The sequence below is a fragment of the Nipponia nippon genome, unplaced genomic scaffold, assembly GCF_047370975.1.
Source record: "Nipponia nippon isolate SJK-2023a ecotype South Korea unplaced genomic scaffold, ASM4737097v1 scaffold_3, whole genome shotgun sequence".
In the NCBI taxonomy this organism is placed as follows: Eukaryota; Metazoa; Chordata; class Aves; order Pelecaniformes; family Threskiornithidae; genus Nipponia; species Nipponia nippon.
Window position 1 is genome coordinate 123,901,668 of NW_028262347.1, and position 17,992 is coordinate 123,919,659.

The window sequence follows — 17,992 nt, forward strand, 5'->3', positions numbered from 1 at the left end:
CTGAAAACGATGACTCGGGGAGTCGCCTCTCGTGCCCTTGAGCTGCAGACTTTGGCCTCCTCATGTTGAAGGAAGGAATATTCTCTTCCTTCCCTTCCTTCGCCTTATTTTTCCGCTTCGCAGCTGCGCTCGCAGCATCTGGTTCCCTCTGAAGAAGACCGGGGCATTGCTGCCGCCAGCTCCGCACCCGCCTGCGCTCAGAGGTGGTAAGGACGGAGCCAGAGCACGGCCGCCCCGCTGATCCCTTGTCCTGCGGGAGGCTCCGTCACTGTTCATAACTCAGCGTACGCTCTGCTGACGTGAAACTGAGTTTGCTCCCAAAGTCTGGGGTTTTGGGGTTTTTTTTGTGTGTGTGTGTGGTTTTTTTTTTTTTTTTTCTTAATTTTTAAATACAACACTTCATAACCATAATGTGTCTACCAGTTAAAAAGTGAATTGTGTGATGACTCTCTACTAGCTTCAATATTTTTTGGAGGGGGGGGTCTGGATTAGTATACTATTTGGCAGGCTAATGCAGAGTTTCTGCCTGACACTATGCGTGTGTATATCTGTATCACTGGTAGGGGGTATCTGAACAAAAGACCCAAGGAAAATTACATATTTTTTGCTGTTTCTTTTTTTTAAAATTAATTAATAGCAAATAAGATAAACTTTTAAAGTTGTCCATTTGCTAAAGAGGAAAAGTTAGATCTGCTTTTCCCCTCTGCTTTCACCTGTGGCCAGTGTGTATCGGAAAGGAGGAAACGCTTCAGCTTTTTTGATTCATTTTGGATTCTTTCCCTAAGAAAGGTGCCCAAGCAAACAGAAAAGGATTAAGAGTTGTTGCTTAGCCAGTCGGCATAGGTACAGTTACTGTTCAGTGAAATAGCAGCTGTTAGAACCATCTCTGGCAAGGAGTCAGCATATAGCCTTTTATAAGAGACTTTAATAGAAAAGAAAGCTAGCTGCCAAATATATAGAAAACGAATGCGTGGTTAATTGTGTGTGTAACAGGATAACCCACAATTTGTTTTATAGATGAATATTTTTGGGGTATTTTTCATAGATTTTAATTTTAGGATTTTCTTCTGGAAATTGCTGCTGTAATTATTTTGTGCTTAAACTTGATTGCCAGTCACTTTACCGAGTGCGTAACACTTTTTCTCCCCCCGCCACTTTGGTTGGTATCTTTCTTTTCCCTATAACAAGCGTGCCTGACGTTAGTTGGCAAGCAGCGGCTTTTTAGTGGTGCCTTCTGTTGCTGAAGAGAAAAATGGGAACTGCGCAAAGCTGATGCTGTAGATTTCTTTGTGCTCAGCGCAGTACAAACAACTTAGGGGGGTGGTGGTGATGAATCAATTCAGGGGACATATCTGCTGGCGGTGCTCTCTTTATTGGCATCTCCATGTTGGTTGGTTGCAATATTGAAGTTTATCCATTCGAATCAACATTGACACTTCTCTTTCTTCTTGTGGAAGGTAAACATTTCATTAGAAAGAACTTGTGAGAGTTCAAAGGAGAGACGAAAGCTTGAGGCAGTTCTGCTAATGGCTTAATAACTGTATTTCCATGAGACCTTTTGTGGAAGGCTTAAGTGATGAGAGAATTCTAGTTCTCAGAGTGCTGTGAGGAGGAGGGATTCTTCTGGGATCGCTCCGGCTTCGTGCCAAGGCCACAGTAGGCTTGCTTCCATTTTCACAGCCCAGACTTCAGAGGTTCCAGCTGATAACCAAGGGTTTCCTTCTTCCAATTTGCATGGTACGGTGCTGCTACCCTGTTCTCCTGCTGGAGCCCTGTTCTATCGAAATTTTTTCACTGTGAATAAAATTTTTGGCTTTAGTAAGCCTGTGTATGGGAAGCTGTATGCATCTGCTTTTGAACATCTGCCTAACTCCTCCCTACCAGGACGCCTTCTAGATGGTATTGCTGCAAAGTGCCCAATACGAAGGCCCGAATCCTTATCTTGCACAGATTTCCAGTTTCTCAGGTTTTCTTATTAGCCAGTCAGCTTCCAGATGAGGATTTTAAACAGTTTTCCAGAAAGTCTGATATAATCAGGCATACTTCTGTGTGCTGTACTCATGTTTCCACTGGAAGCAGTGGGGTTTTTTTTGAGTGTTTTAAAATACTTTGTAAAGCGTATTTTTTTTTTTTTTTTGTAAATGAATAGCAGTTACCTTAACGTATGTTCTTACATTTTAGAATCTGTAAAAAGAAATCTTTAGTAACTAGATAAAAACACCAGTTTAATAATTGTGGTTTTTACACGACAGGTTTGTGGGTGACTTTGAAACTTCTTCCAGGAGATATTCATCAGATTAGGAAAGAGTTTCCACACTTAGTGGATAGGTCAACAGCCGTGGCTCGGAAAATGGGGTTTCCTGAGATTATTATGCCTGGTAAGCCATTGTGTGAATTAATGCTGCTTTGTTATATTTTAACCTTCTTTAAATAGCTGTATGTGTGGAAGCTTTGGGGAAAAAAAAAAATTATGATGAATTTGAGGTGTGGTATACATTAGAAATAATGTATCGTCAAAGGATTTTGTCTCATTTAAAATAAATGTAAAATACTTTGGTAATACCTGCTGCATGTGCTGCCTAAATAAATAGAATTAACGACCCCCCCAAGATGACTTGATATCACAGTGACAGTGGAAATTCTCCTCTTTCTCCAGTGACGAAAAATGTATACACAGTAAATGCTTCATATTCTCTCCCTAGCCAAGGGCATATGTAAAACTTATACCCTGTGATGAATCCTAACCAGAAATATTTTTCAGAGGAAGAGGCTTGATTTAGAGATATGCAAGTCTCTTAGGGTTTGTACTAGATTTGTATAATGTATTTGAAAGAAAGCCATGTTGTCTTTTTTTAATATGTGTATTCAGTGGATGTTCAATTCTGGTGTTCACAAAAAAAAAAAACACAACCAAAAACGTGGTGCTTCTCAAAATAAAAATTGCCATAAGCAACAGCCTACAGAAAAAAACCTCTGCGCTGTCCCTTTCAGATTGATGGGCTCTGGAGGATCCATTAGATATTTTCATAAAACATCCTAGTTCCAGCTATCTCTGTGGTTGCTGACAGTGCATTTGTCAGGTTTTTTTACTGTATATCCAGTATGGTGTAAGTGCCTCAGCACCTCTGCTTGTTACGATCGTATGTTGGCACGTAAACCATCTGCCTCATGAAATGATTGGAAATCCCGTTTCCACAATTCACTTTCGAAGTTGCAGTTGGATTGGGGTGTACTTGAAGGCCACTTTAAGACATAAAGGTAAATACAGCCCTCCCCTGCAACCCCATCAAACCACTGCCTGATGTAACAAGCTAAACAGAGCTCTGTAGGCTGTTTAAATATTTTTGAATTGCAAAATATCTGTGTATGGGATAAATTAATGACTCTGTTGAAATTAATCTTTTCAAATTAATGAAAGAAGCTATGTTAAAAAAAAACAAACAAAAACCAATGCCAAAATACCCCCAAAAAATGAGGTGTTTTTTGAGTAATGCGGTACATACTCTTAATGATGATGTGGTATTCTTTCAGTCCAGAAATAATATGTGATTTTTTTTTTGTTTGTTAGATTGAGCTTGCTGCACTATGAATTAATAGTTAAGACTTTAGAAGTTGTAGCACAATTTTAGCTGAACAGCCGTTTTCGATACTAGTAGTTTTGAATGTTCAAGATGCCATGGCTTTTAAATGTTTTGCCATGCGTATGTATGAGTGCTGTTCCTAAAATGTTAGTTATTGTTTCTATGTATCAGCAGTTTCACAAATCAATAGGTATACCGTGAAAATTGCTAAGAACTTCATGCTTTGCTTTTTTTTTAGGTGATGTTCGTAATGACATCTATGTGACATTGGTTCAGGGAGATTTTGACAAAGGCAGTAAAACAACAGCAAAGAATGTAGAAGTTACAGTATCTGTTTATGATGAAGATGGCAAAAGATTAGAGGTATTAAAGTATTTAACATCGGGGATTTTTTTATTTTGATACATGTCTGTTTAAGCCTTTTCAACCTCTTTCTCTGTATTTGTCTGCTTAAGTCCCTATTTTTATTTACAACAAAATTTCTTCTTTCTCATAACTAAATACATCTTATCACATCAGTGCATGCATTTTGATACTAGTTTCACAAGGAGCTCTGAGCATGAAGCATGAGCTGTTCTGTTTTATTTTGACCTACTTTACTATTTTTTTTTGTTTGTTTTGTTTATTTGAATGAAAAAGTGGCATTTAAGATAGACGTAAACATTTTTCTCTTTTGTTTGTGTTTTCAAGAGTGTTATTTTTCCTGGTGCTGGTGATGAAGCCATCTCAGAGTACAAGTCGGTAATATATTACCAAGTAAAGCAGCCTCGCTGGTTTGAGACTGTAAAGGTATGTAAACTGTTACAGTAACTTCCTCTCTGTGGGTTAATATGTGGTTAACGTAGGGTTCGGTGGAAAGCCTTGAGAAACAAAACTAGGGAAATTCAGTGCTTGTGATCGTGTTTAGTAGGACAAAAGGAATAGCTCATCTAAGGAAGGCTTTCAGAGACTGCTGGAAAATAGATTTGACTTTTATTGCATAATGCATTTTATTTCATCCTTTTGGTCAAGATGACTGTTACAGGGGTGCTCCAACATCTGTTTAGGAATGGTTTGCTGTGTCTCCACAAAGCTGACGTAGAGACACAGGATATTAAGGTTAAAACATAATTGCCATAGTGCTGAACTCATCAGTGTTTTGGGATCTGGCTGATTGTGTTTTAAGCTTGCTGAATTTGCTTGGGTAATAACATTTTAGCTTAAATGCCAAGTTTTAATGTTACAGAGGAGGCTGATATTTATGAAATATATTCTCTCTAGCTGTAGTCAGTGGGAGCAGTATACGTGTACTGAGAAGAGACTTACAGCTACTCCCCACACCGTGGTTTTACGTCCAAAGGTGCTCTCGTTGCATCTGCAGTCAGAAAGCGGCTGCTAGGGAATGGCAGAAACCCAGCCGTGGTGTTGGGGAGCAGCGTCCAGCACAGAGCCTGAATGTGGCTGCGATTAAGAAAATACGACGGCTCTAGCAAAAACACTGGGGGAGAAGAGCATTGGTTACATCTCTGCACATTGGTTGCACGTGGATCAGAGATACACTAATAGCATATGTAGTACAAGTGTTGCATGGGTAACGGATAAGTTAAGAATTTTTGCTTTGCTGCAGTTGATAATCAAGTTCACCTCTACCAGTCAGACTCAGGATGGGCTCATTCCTGAGCTGGAGGGGTGGTAGGGGAGGCTTTGAGTATACAGCCCAACCGCTGAAGTTGCAGGTCTTGCTGGGTAGCTTAAAAGGCTTGTTTCATTCCTTCTCTCTTTCTTGGTGCAAGAAGTGGCAATTTTCCTGGGGAATCTTATGACCTGTGAAGGTCTTCTATGGCAAAATGAAGCTAGTGCTTAAATTAATCTTTTTGAAAGAGCCAAGCATGTTGTTGAAAGATATCTAGATGAGGTTTGGTAGTGGTCGATGGTGTTTGAAGATACTGTACTGACTGTTTTCTTTCTCCGTCCTCTTTCCCAATATGTGAAGGTCGCAATCCCCATTGAAGATGTGAACCGCAGTCATTTAAGGTTCACGTTCCGTCATAGATCATCACAGGACTGTGAGTAATTCAGCCTTTTCATTATGGTTCTTGTCAGTGTCTGGTGCCAAAATCTGCTGAAACAGGCGTAACGTTCCTAATCTATAATTGACTAGTGTAATTGCCTTTAGTGTGGGGATAAGTTTGTGGTGGTTTTTTTTTTTTTTTTTTTTGCTTGCTTATTTTACGTTAGCATCTCATCTTCTTTTTTCCCTTTACCTCTTCCTCATTTGTACCTATCGACATCAAGTTTTTCCTTTCCTGCCCAGTTATTTCTCCAAGTCACATAACAGGGCTAGTGAATAAAGCTTTCAGTTAGCAACTGAAAGGGTTGTGGTATTGTGTATCTTAGACGTAGGTGGGTGGAGAGTTGTAAAGATATTTAACAACCCCACGCGTGAAATGGGAATGTGAAAGAGTTTTTACAGTAGACTTAGCATCAGTAATTGAAGACTTGCCTATTAAGAAACTTGGTTTCTGGTTCTCAGACTGTTTTGAATTAATTTTGGTCTAAAAGATACTTGAGAGCCTGTGGTTTTCCTCAGCTTTCCTGTAACGTTGCTGGTGGCTGAGATGCTTTGAGCTGTTGAGGATCAGATCGAGACAGCTAGACATCTTCCAGTTGTCAACAGTTGGTTTGTAGTAAAGCTTGGGGGTTTGCCTTGGTTGTGACAAAGTTCATTCCATATAGTGATTACAGGGGCTGGCTCTCTTGATAGGAAAGCCTTTCTAAATCTGCAGCAATTTTTTTTTTTCCTGTAGAATAAATGCATAGACAAAAGCATTAATCAGGTCGTGTCCACTGGATGCATTTTTAAGACATGTAATACTCTTCATGTATACATAGTAGTAGTACATTACCCCATAGCGGTTATTTAATTGGAGTTGTATATTTTGCAAATTGATCATTAATAAAAGATTTACTTAGTTTAGAGAATGGTACTCACTAATGAAAACAATGTGCAGAAAATCAGTGTCATTAGTGTCAAAATTATGATTGTGTGCTACAAATTACTAGGGTCGGAAATATTTTTATGATGACTCAAAAATGTAAGTTGGCCATGGCCTAAATATTAATTAGAGGCTGTGCCTTGGGGCTGCAGGGCTTTCTCACAGGCTGCTTGAGCTATCTCAAGTTGATTGCACTTCCCTTAAGGTTTTACTTCTTAATTTACTTTGTGTTCTAGTTGCCCCATTGCTTTGTTTTTACTTAACTTCTGATAATAGATTTTGAACGACAGCAAACAGTGCACTTGCTAGTTCGTATTAGTTGTAGAGTGGGTCAGCTTTCAGAAACTTAGGCAATTTGTCGGTATTTATGGATCCAATTTCTGTTTTGGTTCTGATATTCCCCCTATAAATGATAGAGCCCTGATTAGATCCTCAGTGCTGGTCTTTAAATCATTGTTCTAGGTACCAAGCACTGCCATTCTTCTAACTCTGAAAAACCGGAAAGTTATAAATGCATCAAATTTCTGTTTTGTTTTTAAAAAGTTGCCTTAATTCAGCTTTCTAAATGAGCACACAGAATATAGAGATACTAAGCATCTAGTTACTGTTGCCGTGGTCAGATTCTTAAGCATTTATTTCTCATATTTTTGGTTCTATCTTGAGTTTAGAAGACTCTCCCAATTTCTTGTACCTTTCCTCCAACTGGGAATCTTTACTATGGTCACTCATTTATAGGTTATCCATGTTTTTGAGATTAGGTGGACTGTCTGTACTAGTATCAAATACTTAATTATGCTTGTTTTGTTTGTTTTGTAACAGCCAAAGATAAATCTGAGAAAATATTTGCCCTAGCATTTGTGAAGCTCATGAGATATGACGGAACAACTTTGAGAGATGGCGAACATGACCTTATAGTTTACAAGGTAGAATTTTGAGATGCTTTAGTCTTTCCACAGTAGCTAGCTCGGTGTGAGTACTACTGACTTTTAGTGAATTATTATTACAGAATTGCACAGAAAACTATGTTATAGACTGTTCTGGTAGATTAAGCAACTAAATAGTAAGTACTGTGTAATTTGCATGTTTGGCAGATTGATTGTTAAACCTGGAATATGTTTCACTGGGCATGTTTTAATTTTTAAGGTGCTTGTTACTGAGTTTTGTGTGTGTTTTCATGACTGGGAAAAGTTTACTTCTCTAGCCCTTTAAGTATCGCATCTGGGCTCTATAGACAGGTTAGTGGTAAATTACTGTTGTGAAAGACCCATTGGATAGCTCCATTTCTGGAGCAAACCTAAGAAAATCCAGTGTAAAAAAAAAAAAAAAAATAAAAAAAAAAATAAAATTGTTATTACCAAGGCTTTTTACTAGATATTTTAAAATTGTTTCATATTGTATTTAAAACACTACTGTAGGCAGAAGCAAAGAAGCTGGAGGATGCCTCGACATATTTAAGTCTGCCATCCACTAAAATAGAATTGGAGGAAAAGGGACACTCTGCAACAGGGAAGAGCATGCAGAACCTCGGAAGCTGCACCATCAGCAAAGACTCTTTCCAGATTTCTACTCTAGTTTGCTCAACAAAACTTACCCAGAATGGTACGTTCATAGAACTGCTGGAGCTTCTGCTCCTCGCAGTTGGAGTGGATTTGTATCTACTGACTTCCCTGCCTTCTCCGTGCCCCTTCCTCTGTGAATGGACGGTGGGTTGTTTGCCATGCAGTCTTGGATGAAATTGTCTGGATGGAGCAAAATACCGAGTGTGTGTACTATCCAGCCTTTTCTCTGGCTGTGGGCTTTGTTTTGCTTTAGATCAGTACATGTCTCTAAGAAAACAGAAGAATCCAAATTAAATGGAAATGGGAACGTTGTTTGCCATATAGTTGAGCCTTTTATACTGAAGTACACTGAAAGCAGGCTCTGTGGCATTTTACTTCTCTGTGGGTATGAATAATAGCACTATGGAAGAGGATGAGTTTGCTTTCAAGAGTAGGTAATAACATGGCTCTGCTCCCAAATAAGCTGTTTTATGTTGTTTCTAAGGTGCAATATCCATATCTTTATGCCTGAAGAAAGCTCTGATGTTTTCTTGTATTGGGCAGAAGGGATGTGAGCATGACAATGTGTTGCATGGAGGTCACTCATGTTCACACATCCTCACATGAACACGGAGTACCAGGAATGGAGTTGGCATATTTTGTTCCTTTTAAAACTTGCCTTATATCCATTTTTCGTGGGTATTTGTCAGCTAGCTGACTGCATCCAAAGGCTGTGGAAAGTAGAGCTGATGGCAGCCACCAAAGCAAATATTTCACATTTCCAGACTGTGCCCTCTCTGTAATTTTTGCGCTTCGTTGCCATGGAGCGGTCCCTTGTTCTCTTTGCTGCACCAGGAGTAGACTCGGGAGTGTGGGTGGGTCATTGAGATGTGAGTGAGTCATGCCAGGGAGAGGGATCGTTCCTTCGTGACTCACGAGAAGGGAGGGCTTGGTTTGGGTAGATCTGTCGGGAGTCGAGGTTGTGAGTGAGGAGGGCTTGGGACGGGGAGTGAGTGGGAATAATGATTGGATTGTCATGTTGATGAGTTCTCCTCTGTCCGGGGGGGGAGTTACTACTCTGGTACGACTTTGTAGTCAACTCACAATTTTATTGCAGTGTTTTTCAGTGGCGTCTCTGTTACAGCACGTCCTAGGTGTTTCGTATTCAGAGCACATCAGATTCACTGCAGTCTGGCAGTCTTACAGCCTAAGAGGGTGTTTAGCAAAAAATTCGGAAGTGATATTGGAATTTCCTAGCAAAGATGGGATCATAGCTCAACGGTAACGCAGTGGGTTTGAGGTTTTGCAGAATGCAGAAACCAGCATGTGGAATTGAGCTGCTTTTTGTTTGTGAGATGATTAGGTTTTTTTTTTCCTCAGTCTTTCCTAGTGCTTGTTAGTAGTTACAAGTATTTCATAGTGATCAATATATTGACGCTGCTTTTGCAGAACTATTATTAAAATTAAGACTGAGCATTGTTTTGTGCTTAATTTACATATAATTTGCTTTGAACTTTTGATCTCTATTTAATGCTACCGTTAATTATGTTGTCTGTGAAACTTTTTCTCAAAGCTGCCAAAGCCTTTTCTCTTTCTTCAAAGTATTCTGACATTATTAAACAAGATCACCATGTATCCTCAAGCAATTTAGAAGAAAAACAAAAAAATTTCATCATTAAATTCCTCCCTCAAGTATCATTTTTCATTTAAAAATTGGCAGTGCTGTTCAGATCATAGTTTCTGAAGCTGATTTTAACGTCTGTAAAATTGTTGGTTAATACTCTAACTTTCTTAACAAGAAGTAAGTAAAAGTCCGTGATTATCCTCTTTCACCAAAATGTTGAGCCAAAACATAATTTTTGTCCTTTTGGTCATCTGTAGTGGTTCTTTCTTCACCTTCTGATTGCCAGTAGCCAGAAAGCTGTGTAGTCTTCTACCTGTCTATTTGCTGTTGTGGAGCACCCGGGATGTCTGCAAGGCTTATTGAAAGTAGTTCGATGTTTTCTTTTCTGCCTGAAGGACTCAAACCTCTAGGTAGTAGTGACTGTTACTGGTCTGGAGTTCAGACTTGAAGGAACCAAGGAGACTAGGCTTTCAGAAAACAGAGGAGAGGAATTTTACTTAGTCATTCAGCACAATTAAGAATTAAAAAAAAAAAAAAAGCAAGCCATATATGATATGACAAATTCAGGTGCTACAGTGGCCTAAATGTGAAGATGTGAATACAGAATTAAAATAAAACAAGTCATAAAGTGGAAAATCAAATGCTTGAAGTCAAGAGGGAAGATTATTTCAAAGGACACATGGAAATTTAATTAGAGTGGAAATATTATCTAACTTCACTGTCAGGGCTTTGAGAAAAGTTTGGGTATCTCTGTAGGGAAACCTTTGCATAGATACAGGTCAAGGAAAATATATAACCGGGAAGTCAGACCATTTGCTTCCAATTGCTAAATAAGATGTAAAAGAAAATCTTCATATGTAGTCAATATAATCAAATTGCATTCACCCGAATAAAGTTGCTGTTGGCTACTTGGCAGGCTCGATGTTTGTTCTAACCCTCTGCAATTGAAAATCCTCCTTCTGTCTTCTTCCTCTGGTATTTTTTGATCACATAAATTTCACTTGACCTAGGCTGACTGCAGTAATTACTATTTACTACAGGCTAAAATACTGTTTTACATTCTTATCCTATTCTACTTCCTGTATTATTTTATACCTAGACCTATTAAAAAAGGGTAGGATTAACTGACGGTCTGGTACTTTGCTGGGGTTCATGCTTGCGGTAACGGAGTCAATGCACGTTTTTACTGTACACTGTAACTTGTTTTTCTGGTAGTTGGACTGCATTGACATTTTCTGTTCAGATATGTATATTCATTTAGCATTTGCTGTGTCGTCACGCTGAAAGTACACGTGGGTTTGTTTTCTTGGGGCTATACATGATGGCATTCAAAGATAGTCTGTGGGCTGGCTTTTGTTCAGATCGTTTCTTTTGTCAAGCTGGTGCCTTTTTAGAAGTCAGGCTGAAACCAAATTCAGCGGTGGAAAGCTGATATGAACATATCCATGAAACATTTTGGATAACTCATGGAGGCATCTTTACTTTTCTTCCAGAAGCAATTTTTCTGTTAATGTTGAGTTTCTAAGACTTTGGTTTCAGCCTATAGACTTCTTGCAGGATATACTAAAAAATTAAAACATTTTAAAAATTGAAGGCTTGGATTGTTCAGAGGTTTAATGTAGTAAAACGCTTTTTACTTCTACTCCCAAAGAGATGATGATAAGGCTTGGTTGGAGTGCTGCTCAGAGGGGAATCTATCCCAAGGAGAACTGCAGTCCATTCCACTAGAAGTAATTTTATTTATTGCTTAGAATGGAAGATTTTGGGGGAAGTATAGCAGCTGCTCTGGGTCTCTGCATATCATTTCCAGAATATACTCTACGTATGCATGCCTTGGTAAACGTTTTGTTGGTTGCTTTGGAAGTTTGAATAAAAGAAGCGAGGGGGTAGTGGTTAGGAGAAGCCATCTGTCCTTACTGTTTAAGAGTTACCTCGGGCAGAATTCACATAATATTGACCATGCTGGGGAGAGGTGATATGCAGTAGTAATCCAGTGGCTACACTGAAGGCAGACAGTCTTTAAAATCTCCTATTTGTCTCTTTTTGGGGGCTTCTACTGAGGATGTTTTACGGAGAGTTTTTGTGCTGAAAACTGACTTTTAATGGGGCAGGGAGGAATTTTTGCCTGGTGCTAGTTTGGCTAAGGCAGGATGGGCTTGGGATTTCGGGTTTGTGGGCAATTCAGGTCGCATCTCAACAAATGCCAGGGTGGGTTTCACTTACTGGTGCTCCAGTGTGGTGGTTAATATTTACTAGTGTGCTTATTTACAGGGAACCCCGATTGTGAGTTGCCTCGTGAGCAGTTTTCCTTAAAGGAAACTGAAAAAAATGGTGTTGTGGCTGTTCGTGACTGATAAAAGAGAGATTGCTTGCCTTCTGTGTTCCCTTATTTGTCAGTGAATGCTGAAGTGACACGATCTTAATGGTGGGATGTAGAGTTTGGGTTGCAGCTGAGTTGTTTTCGTGATCTGATCTGTACCCTAGCTCTCCATCACTCAGAAGCAACCAAGAAATTTTGGGCATTATGAGTTATTAAGCAGACAGCTTTCCACTGAATTAGCTTAGTTTGCAACTGTTTGCCTTGCCTTGTGCCTTATTTTCTTTTCAGTTTATTCAGTGAGAGCAAAGAAGCTAGAAACATTCATGCTGGAAGAGTCACGGCCCTGTAGATATGACTGTGTTGGTGGCTGACTAATTTCATTTTGGCATCTTTTTCTAAACACACAACTGTTGTGTACAACAAATTAAAACTGAGGGATCAGACTTTCTTGGCCTAGATTTTAATGCCGACATTTCAAAAGCAGTCTATTTTTTTTTTTTTTTGAAAGCCTTTCAGAGTTCTTTCATGATAGAAGCATTGTATTAGGTTTCTGCAGTGTCAGAGGCGTACTAGAAACGCTGTTGCCCAGTGAAAATGGCTGACCTATGGAAGCAAACGTCTTTGTCCTGAACACAGTTGTGAGGTGTGAGTGAAAATAAATAGCCTGCATGATATAATTGTTTTTCTTATTCCTAGTTGATCTCTTGGGACTTCTGAAATGGCGATCTAACACAAACCTGTTGCAGCAGAATCTGAAGCAGCTGATGAAAGTTGATGGCGGTGAAGTGGTTAAGGTAACAAATTGACTTCTTTTAAAAATAAATTTGGTATCATAATTTTGCTGAATTCCATATTTTGAGGTATTCTTATCTTTTTGTGCCCCCCCCCCCCTTACTGCACGCCCTTACTGCACGCCCTTGCACATTCAGATGTAACCAGGTATCTCTCAGCGTTCAGGATGCTAATACCCTTCTCCCTGCCCTCAAAGAACATTTCAGATATTGAGTACTGGTAAAACACACGTAAAATGCAAATTTCTGAAAACGTAGGGTGTGGTGGTGTGGTTTGTTTTTTTTTTTTAGCACTTCAATGAATTTTTATATACAGGTACATGAAGGCAGAGGGCTTTTTTCCAAGATTAAAACATCTTGGAATTCTTACATGGTGATATTAAATGTATTTTTAATACATGGATGTGGAACGCAATCCTACTGTGTGCTGCTGATATTTTAAAAAAAAAATTATTTCTCCTGAAAATATTTAGCTGAGCCAGGTTACTTACGTTTGTCAAGGCCACTGAGTGATGGTAGAGACCTACATAAAGACAGATATAGTTGTGGAAAAAGAGTAGGCTTGGACTTTATTGAATGTGTTGTAATAAATCAAATCTAAAAGAGTGTCAGAAGTTGTAATATATTGGGGACAGATGACCCTTAAGGGCCTGTAGGGTTGTTTTCTTGCTTCAATGGATTTTAATTTGGTTAATAGAAGCATAATGAATGCCTCATCTTGAAGTAACTTAAAACATCTGAGACTGCTGATACTATCCTTTATTGAATAGGGTGAAAATAGTATCTCACATGATTTATTTTTCAGGAAGGTTCTACCTGCTGCTATTTTGTTGTGGATCATTTGATAGCTAAAAACTTGACACTGATACTCCCTTCTGCCAAGCATTGTCATAGTTCTGTCATTTGTAATTTTCCCTCTTCTTTAAATGACATCAGAGCGCATACGGCAGATCACCGCCTGATGGGTATTGGTGATTTTAGAAGCACCAGAGTGCAGCACAAGCGAGGTTTAAGTAAAAGCAATATTGGAGCGAGTTCTCCGGCTGCCAGACGCTCACCTCTCCCTGCGCTGCTGCAGGACTCCTATGAAATCGTACTCCCTTCTCCCTGTTGCACAGGGATCTGAGCAGAACTTGCTTTATGCACAGGACGGAAGAGTGAATGTTTGATATTGCTTTCTTCACCATTTTTATTCTTTTTTTAGACGACCATTGTTTAAGTTATCCATCTGTTACAGCAATGTTCAGAAAATCTTTGTGTAGACTACTCTGTTGCACGTTCATAATACCGAGTTTGTAACTGTTCCTTTGTATTCTTTCAGCATTTTTTGTCCTTTGTGTTTTTATGTACGATACATGGTACAGGCTATGTGTATTCCAAAAAGTATGCATTTGATAAAACGTATTCAAATTTTCTGTTAAACTATTTCTATTTTTTAAAGACTTCAGTAAAATACCTCTGCCTACTGGTGTTGATTTCTTGCGAAGCAGAGATCAGCCAAGATACTAATTCTGCGATTGAGTCTTTCAATAGTGTATGGAAACTGTAAATGTTATCTCCCTTTAACAGAGGCTCTGGCTCCATTTATGTGGAGAGCCTACAGGATATGAGAATGTCAACTAATAGTCTAGAAATACTAGCTCCCTACCTGAGAAATGTTTTCCTGCCACAAAAGCATCTATCCTGTATTCTTCTTGCTATTACACGAAGTCCTCGCGAACAGATTTAAAACTTGAACTCTACTAATGAAAGTCAGCTACGAGCTGGATTTCCCCCAGAACTGAAGTCTAAAATCAGCTGCAAGCATGTTGGCTTTTCTGTTTTTTCATCTTCAGATAACAGTAGCACCAACTGCAACTCCATGTTCACCTGTTTTGACGCAGTTTGGCATTCAGCAGTGTTTAGTAAGCTGCTAAAGGGAGGTTAATTCCCAAGATTTAACTCTGGGTTTAGTAGATGGTCGAAGTGAATCATGTCTGATCTAGGAGACTCATTGCATAGATAAAAATTCTTACGGGAGGAAGGTGGGAGTCAGGCTGTTTCTCCATCACTTCCACGATGTATATAATATCTCTTAGTAATTGCAATCTCAGGAATCAATTGCCTTCTGTTTGTTCAGATGATCTTCCCCAACTATACTTTATCTCGTCTACAAGACAAAAACCATTTTTACTTTGAGACAGACTTGCTGGAACAATCCATGTTGAACCCCTCAATCACAACCATACAAACTGAGGCCATGATCCATCCTCATTCTGCCTTGGAGGAGCCCATGTCGGTTTTGTGTCATCTGGTGGAAGAAAATGCTCAGACACAGAATCCCATGCTGATAAAACTGAATGCATTGATGAGTATCTCTGGTCTATGCATGTACTACTTGTCACTGGGAAGAAACGCTGTAATTCTACATGCATAAAACAGCTTTTATCCCTCTGCTTAACTTGGGTCCCCTGACACTAATCTGCTTTTACTTTCATGTTGCACAGATCAGGGTGTCCAGCCAGCTGGCTAGTGAAGACTCTTCCTCTGTTACAGGGATAGTCGTGTAGGTTTTGGGCCGGGGCAGAAGGTTGTGTGCTCTGTTTCCCATGCCTGCATGTGTGCTCTCATTTGAAGTTGTGGATCTGAGTTTATGCAGTCATGAAAAGCGGTATGCTGTGCACTTTTCATTGCTCAGCTCAAAACCACTGAGGATGACTTGATTTATTTGGCATGAGACTGTGTTGCTTGACTGGTTTGTGCTCTGAAACATCAGTTTTCAGAAGCTGCATGATCCTGTTGACTGTCTGTTGAAACTGAGTTTGGAAATACATTCTTGTTCATTCACTATAATAGATTAAACTTACTGTTCAGGTGTACCAAGTGTGATTTCTGACCTCCTTTTTCTATTTGAGTGATATGGATCTATAGATAATCAACTTAACTAAAAAATAAGTTGCTGAAAAACAAAATGTTAGATTTTCCTTTTTTCAGCTAACTTTTAAAATGTCATTACTTTGTAAAATATATAAATGAAAGCAAGTATGTCTGTAGAAACCTGTGTAACATCTGAATTTCATTTTTCCTGTAAAATGTGATGAATCGTGTATTTATTTGTAGTTTCTTCAAGATACATTGGATGCACTTTTTAACATAATGATGGAGAACTCGGAGAGTGAGACATTTGACACGCTAGTGTTTGATGCTTTGGTAAGTTTGCATTGCGGAGGGAATAAAATGTAGGTACTGCAATGATAAATAAAACAAACATGATCGTAAATGCTAGAATGAAGATTACTAATGAAACGGATCTTGTTAGCTTTTTGTTATTTATTATTTAATTTAAAATGCATGGAAGGTTTTTATTATATTTGAAGTTTCAGTCAGACTTGATCAAAAGAGGGTTGGATTACATCATGTCATCTTCCCAGAAAAGATGGAAGCAATCAAGTCCAGTCATTTTAGTGGATTAACAGCAGGATTTAGGACAGAAACAGAAAGTTTCTGCTTGGAACACAAAACTTTGTTATGAGCAGGAAGTTTTCACAGGAAAGGAGAATATTCATATATTGCGAGGATAATCAAAAGCCAAAGTCGGTGTGTTTTTAATGTTATTGATGTGTCTTATCTGAAAATAAAGGTGTGTGAATGTACAATATTAAAGATTTTTTGAGGATAGTGCAATAATTATGCTGTTTTTTTCAGGTATTTATCATTGGACTGATTGCTGACAGAAAATTTCAGCATTTTAATCCTGTCTTGGAAACCTACATTAAGAAGCATTTCAGTGCTACGTTAGCCTACACGTAAGTTTTAAAAATTACTTTTTCTAATGTAGCTTGCACACGTTTTCCAGATAACATTATTCAGTTACTTGTTTATATAGTTTAATTAGGAATTTGCCCATAGAGCTTGGGAGGGTGGGAGCTGCTTGAAGAAGGCTGGAGATAGTAAGTCTTTTGTATTTCTTTCTCTCTTGAAATAACAGTAATAAAACTTTTGGTCATTTGCAAGGAGGAAGTCTTGATTTTGTTGTATTGAAGGAAGGGATGATTAGACTATTTCAAGAATTGTTTTGTAAGGAAAATATCCATAAGCCATTCTCAGTCATGCTTGAGAAAGAAATCACATCTATTTAAGATGCTTCAAATATATGTTGTTTGGTGCATTAAGTTGATGTTCTACCCTGTATTATCTGCGTTACTGTCACTTCGGGGAGGAAGCAGCGAAGAACAAAAAAACCAAAGGTCCATTGTATTTTCTGTCTTAAGTATTTCTTGACAGTTAGATTCTTTGCTTCAGACTATTAGTGTTGGAGGAAAAATATGTAATGGATATTTTTGCAGTGTTGGGAGGAAAACAAATCCAAACTGGGAAACCTGCTGTGCACTTAGCTGTTATACAGTCTCTATTACGTGACCAGAAAATGTTTGAGCAGTATTGATTTTAAAATAGTGAAGAAGAGTTAGGCCTTTAGTCGTAAGTTTGATACTATGATCAGTTCACTGAGTTACAACCACTGTTGCAGCCTTCATGTGAAGTGGGTAAAGAACGAAGCATCCTCCAGTGTCTGGTTTTATTAGCAAGAGCTGAAGGTGGCCCTTTTGCTGGTAGGCATGGAGAGCATCCCTCTCTTCCTTAAGTGCAGGGAGGCACAAGCAGGTTTAAGCTCAAGGATGCTAGAAGATGTGAATTCTGGCTTGACTTGTGCTCATGGGCATGACAGATCCCTGTTCCCTCCCCACCTTTTATTACACAAGTTTGTTCAAGTAAAGAAAGGTTGCATTGACAGTATCTAAGTGGTTACTGGAAATTCTTCGGCAATTTACTCCTATTAAAATAACAGCACAGATATCAAGACATCTGTCTACTCAATGTTATTTTTTGTTAGTGGTACACAATGTTGTACTTACTTACTTTTAGTGAGAATGTTGACACATACAGTGTAGCTAGGATGATTTAAAATGGGGTTGCTTGTAGTTGCATTAAAATCATGATTTATATTCATTGGAAGAGAGGTAGTTGAAATGGTATTATTTTTAAAATTGTCTCACTTTCAAGTTTGATGGACTTTTAAAATGTGGAATAAGAGAATTTCCAACTGGTGTTATATATGTTTTTGAGAAATAAATTTCACCAATTCTAGCCCCAAATCCATGGGAAAATTATGTAAAGGGGAGGCCT

General features: G+C 38.7%; 1 protein-coding gene across 5 annotated transcripts in view; it reads left to right on the plus strand.

Annotated features, from left to right (window-relative positions):
• DOCK1 (dedicator of cytokinesis 1) overlaps nt 1–17,992 on the plus strand; it is a 314,587-nt gene that overhangs the window by 46,968 nt on the left and 249,627 nt on the right. For all 5 annotated transcript variants that reach the window (XM_087764572.1, XM_087764573.1, XM_087764574.1 and 2 more), the window contains exons 13-21: nt 2,253–2,378; nt 3,820–3,944; nt 4,272–4,370; nt 5,554–5,626; nt 7,376–7,479; nt 7,972–8,155; nt 12,735–12,832; nt 15,929–16,018; nt 16,514–16,614. In XM_087764572.1, coding sequence (XP_087620698.1) covers nt 2,253–2,378; nt 3,820–3,944; nt 4,272–4,370; nt 5,554–5,626; nt 7,376–7,479; nt 7,972–8,155; nt 12,735–12,832; nt 15,929–16,018; nt 16,514–16,614 — 1,000 coding nt within the window. The remainder of the gene's footprint in view (nt 1–2,252; nt 2,379–3,819; nt 3,945–4,271; nt 4,371–5,553; nt 5,627–7,375; nt 7,480–7,971; nt 8,156–12,734; nt 12,833–15,928; nt 16,019–16,513; nt 16,615–17,992) is intronic.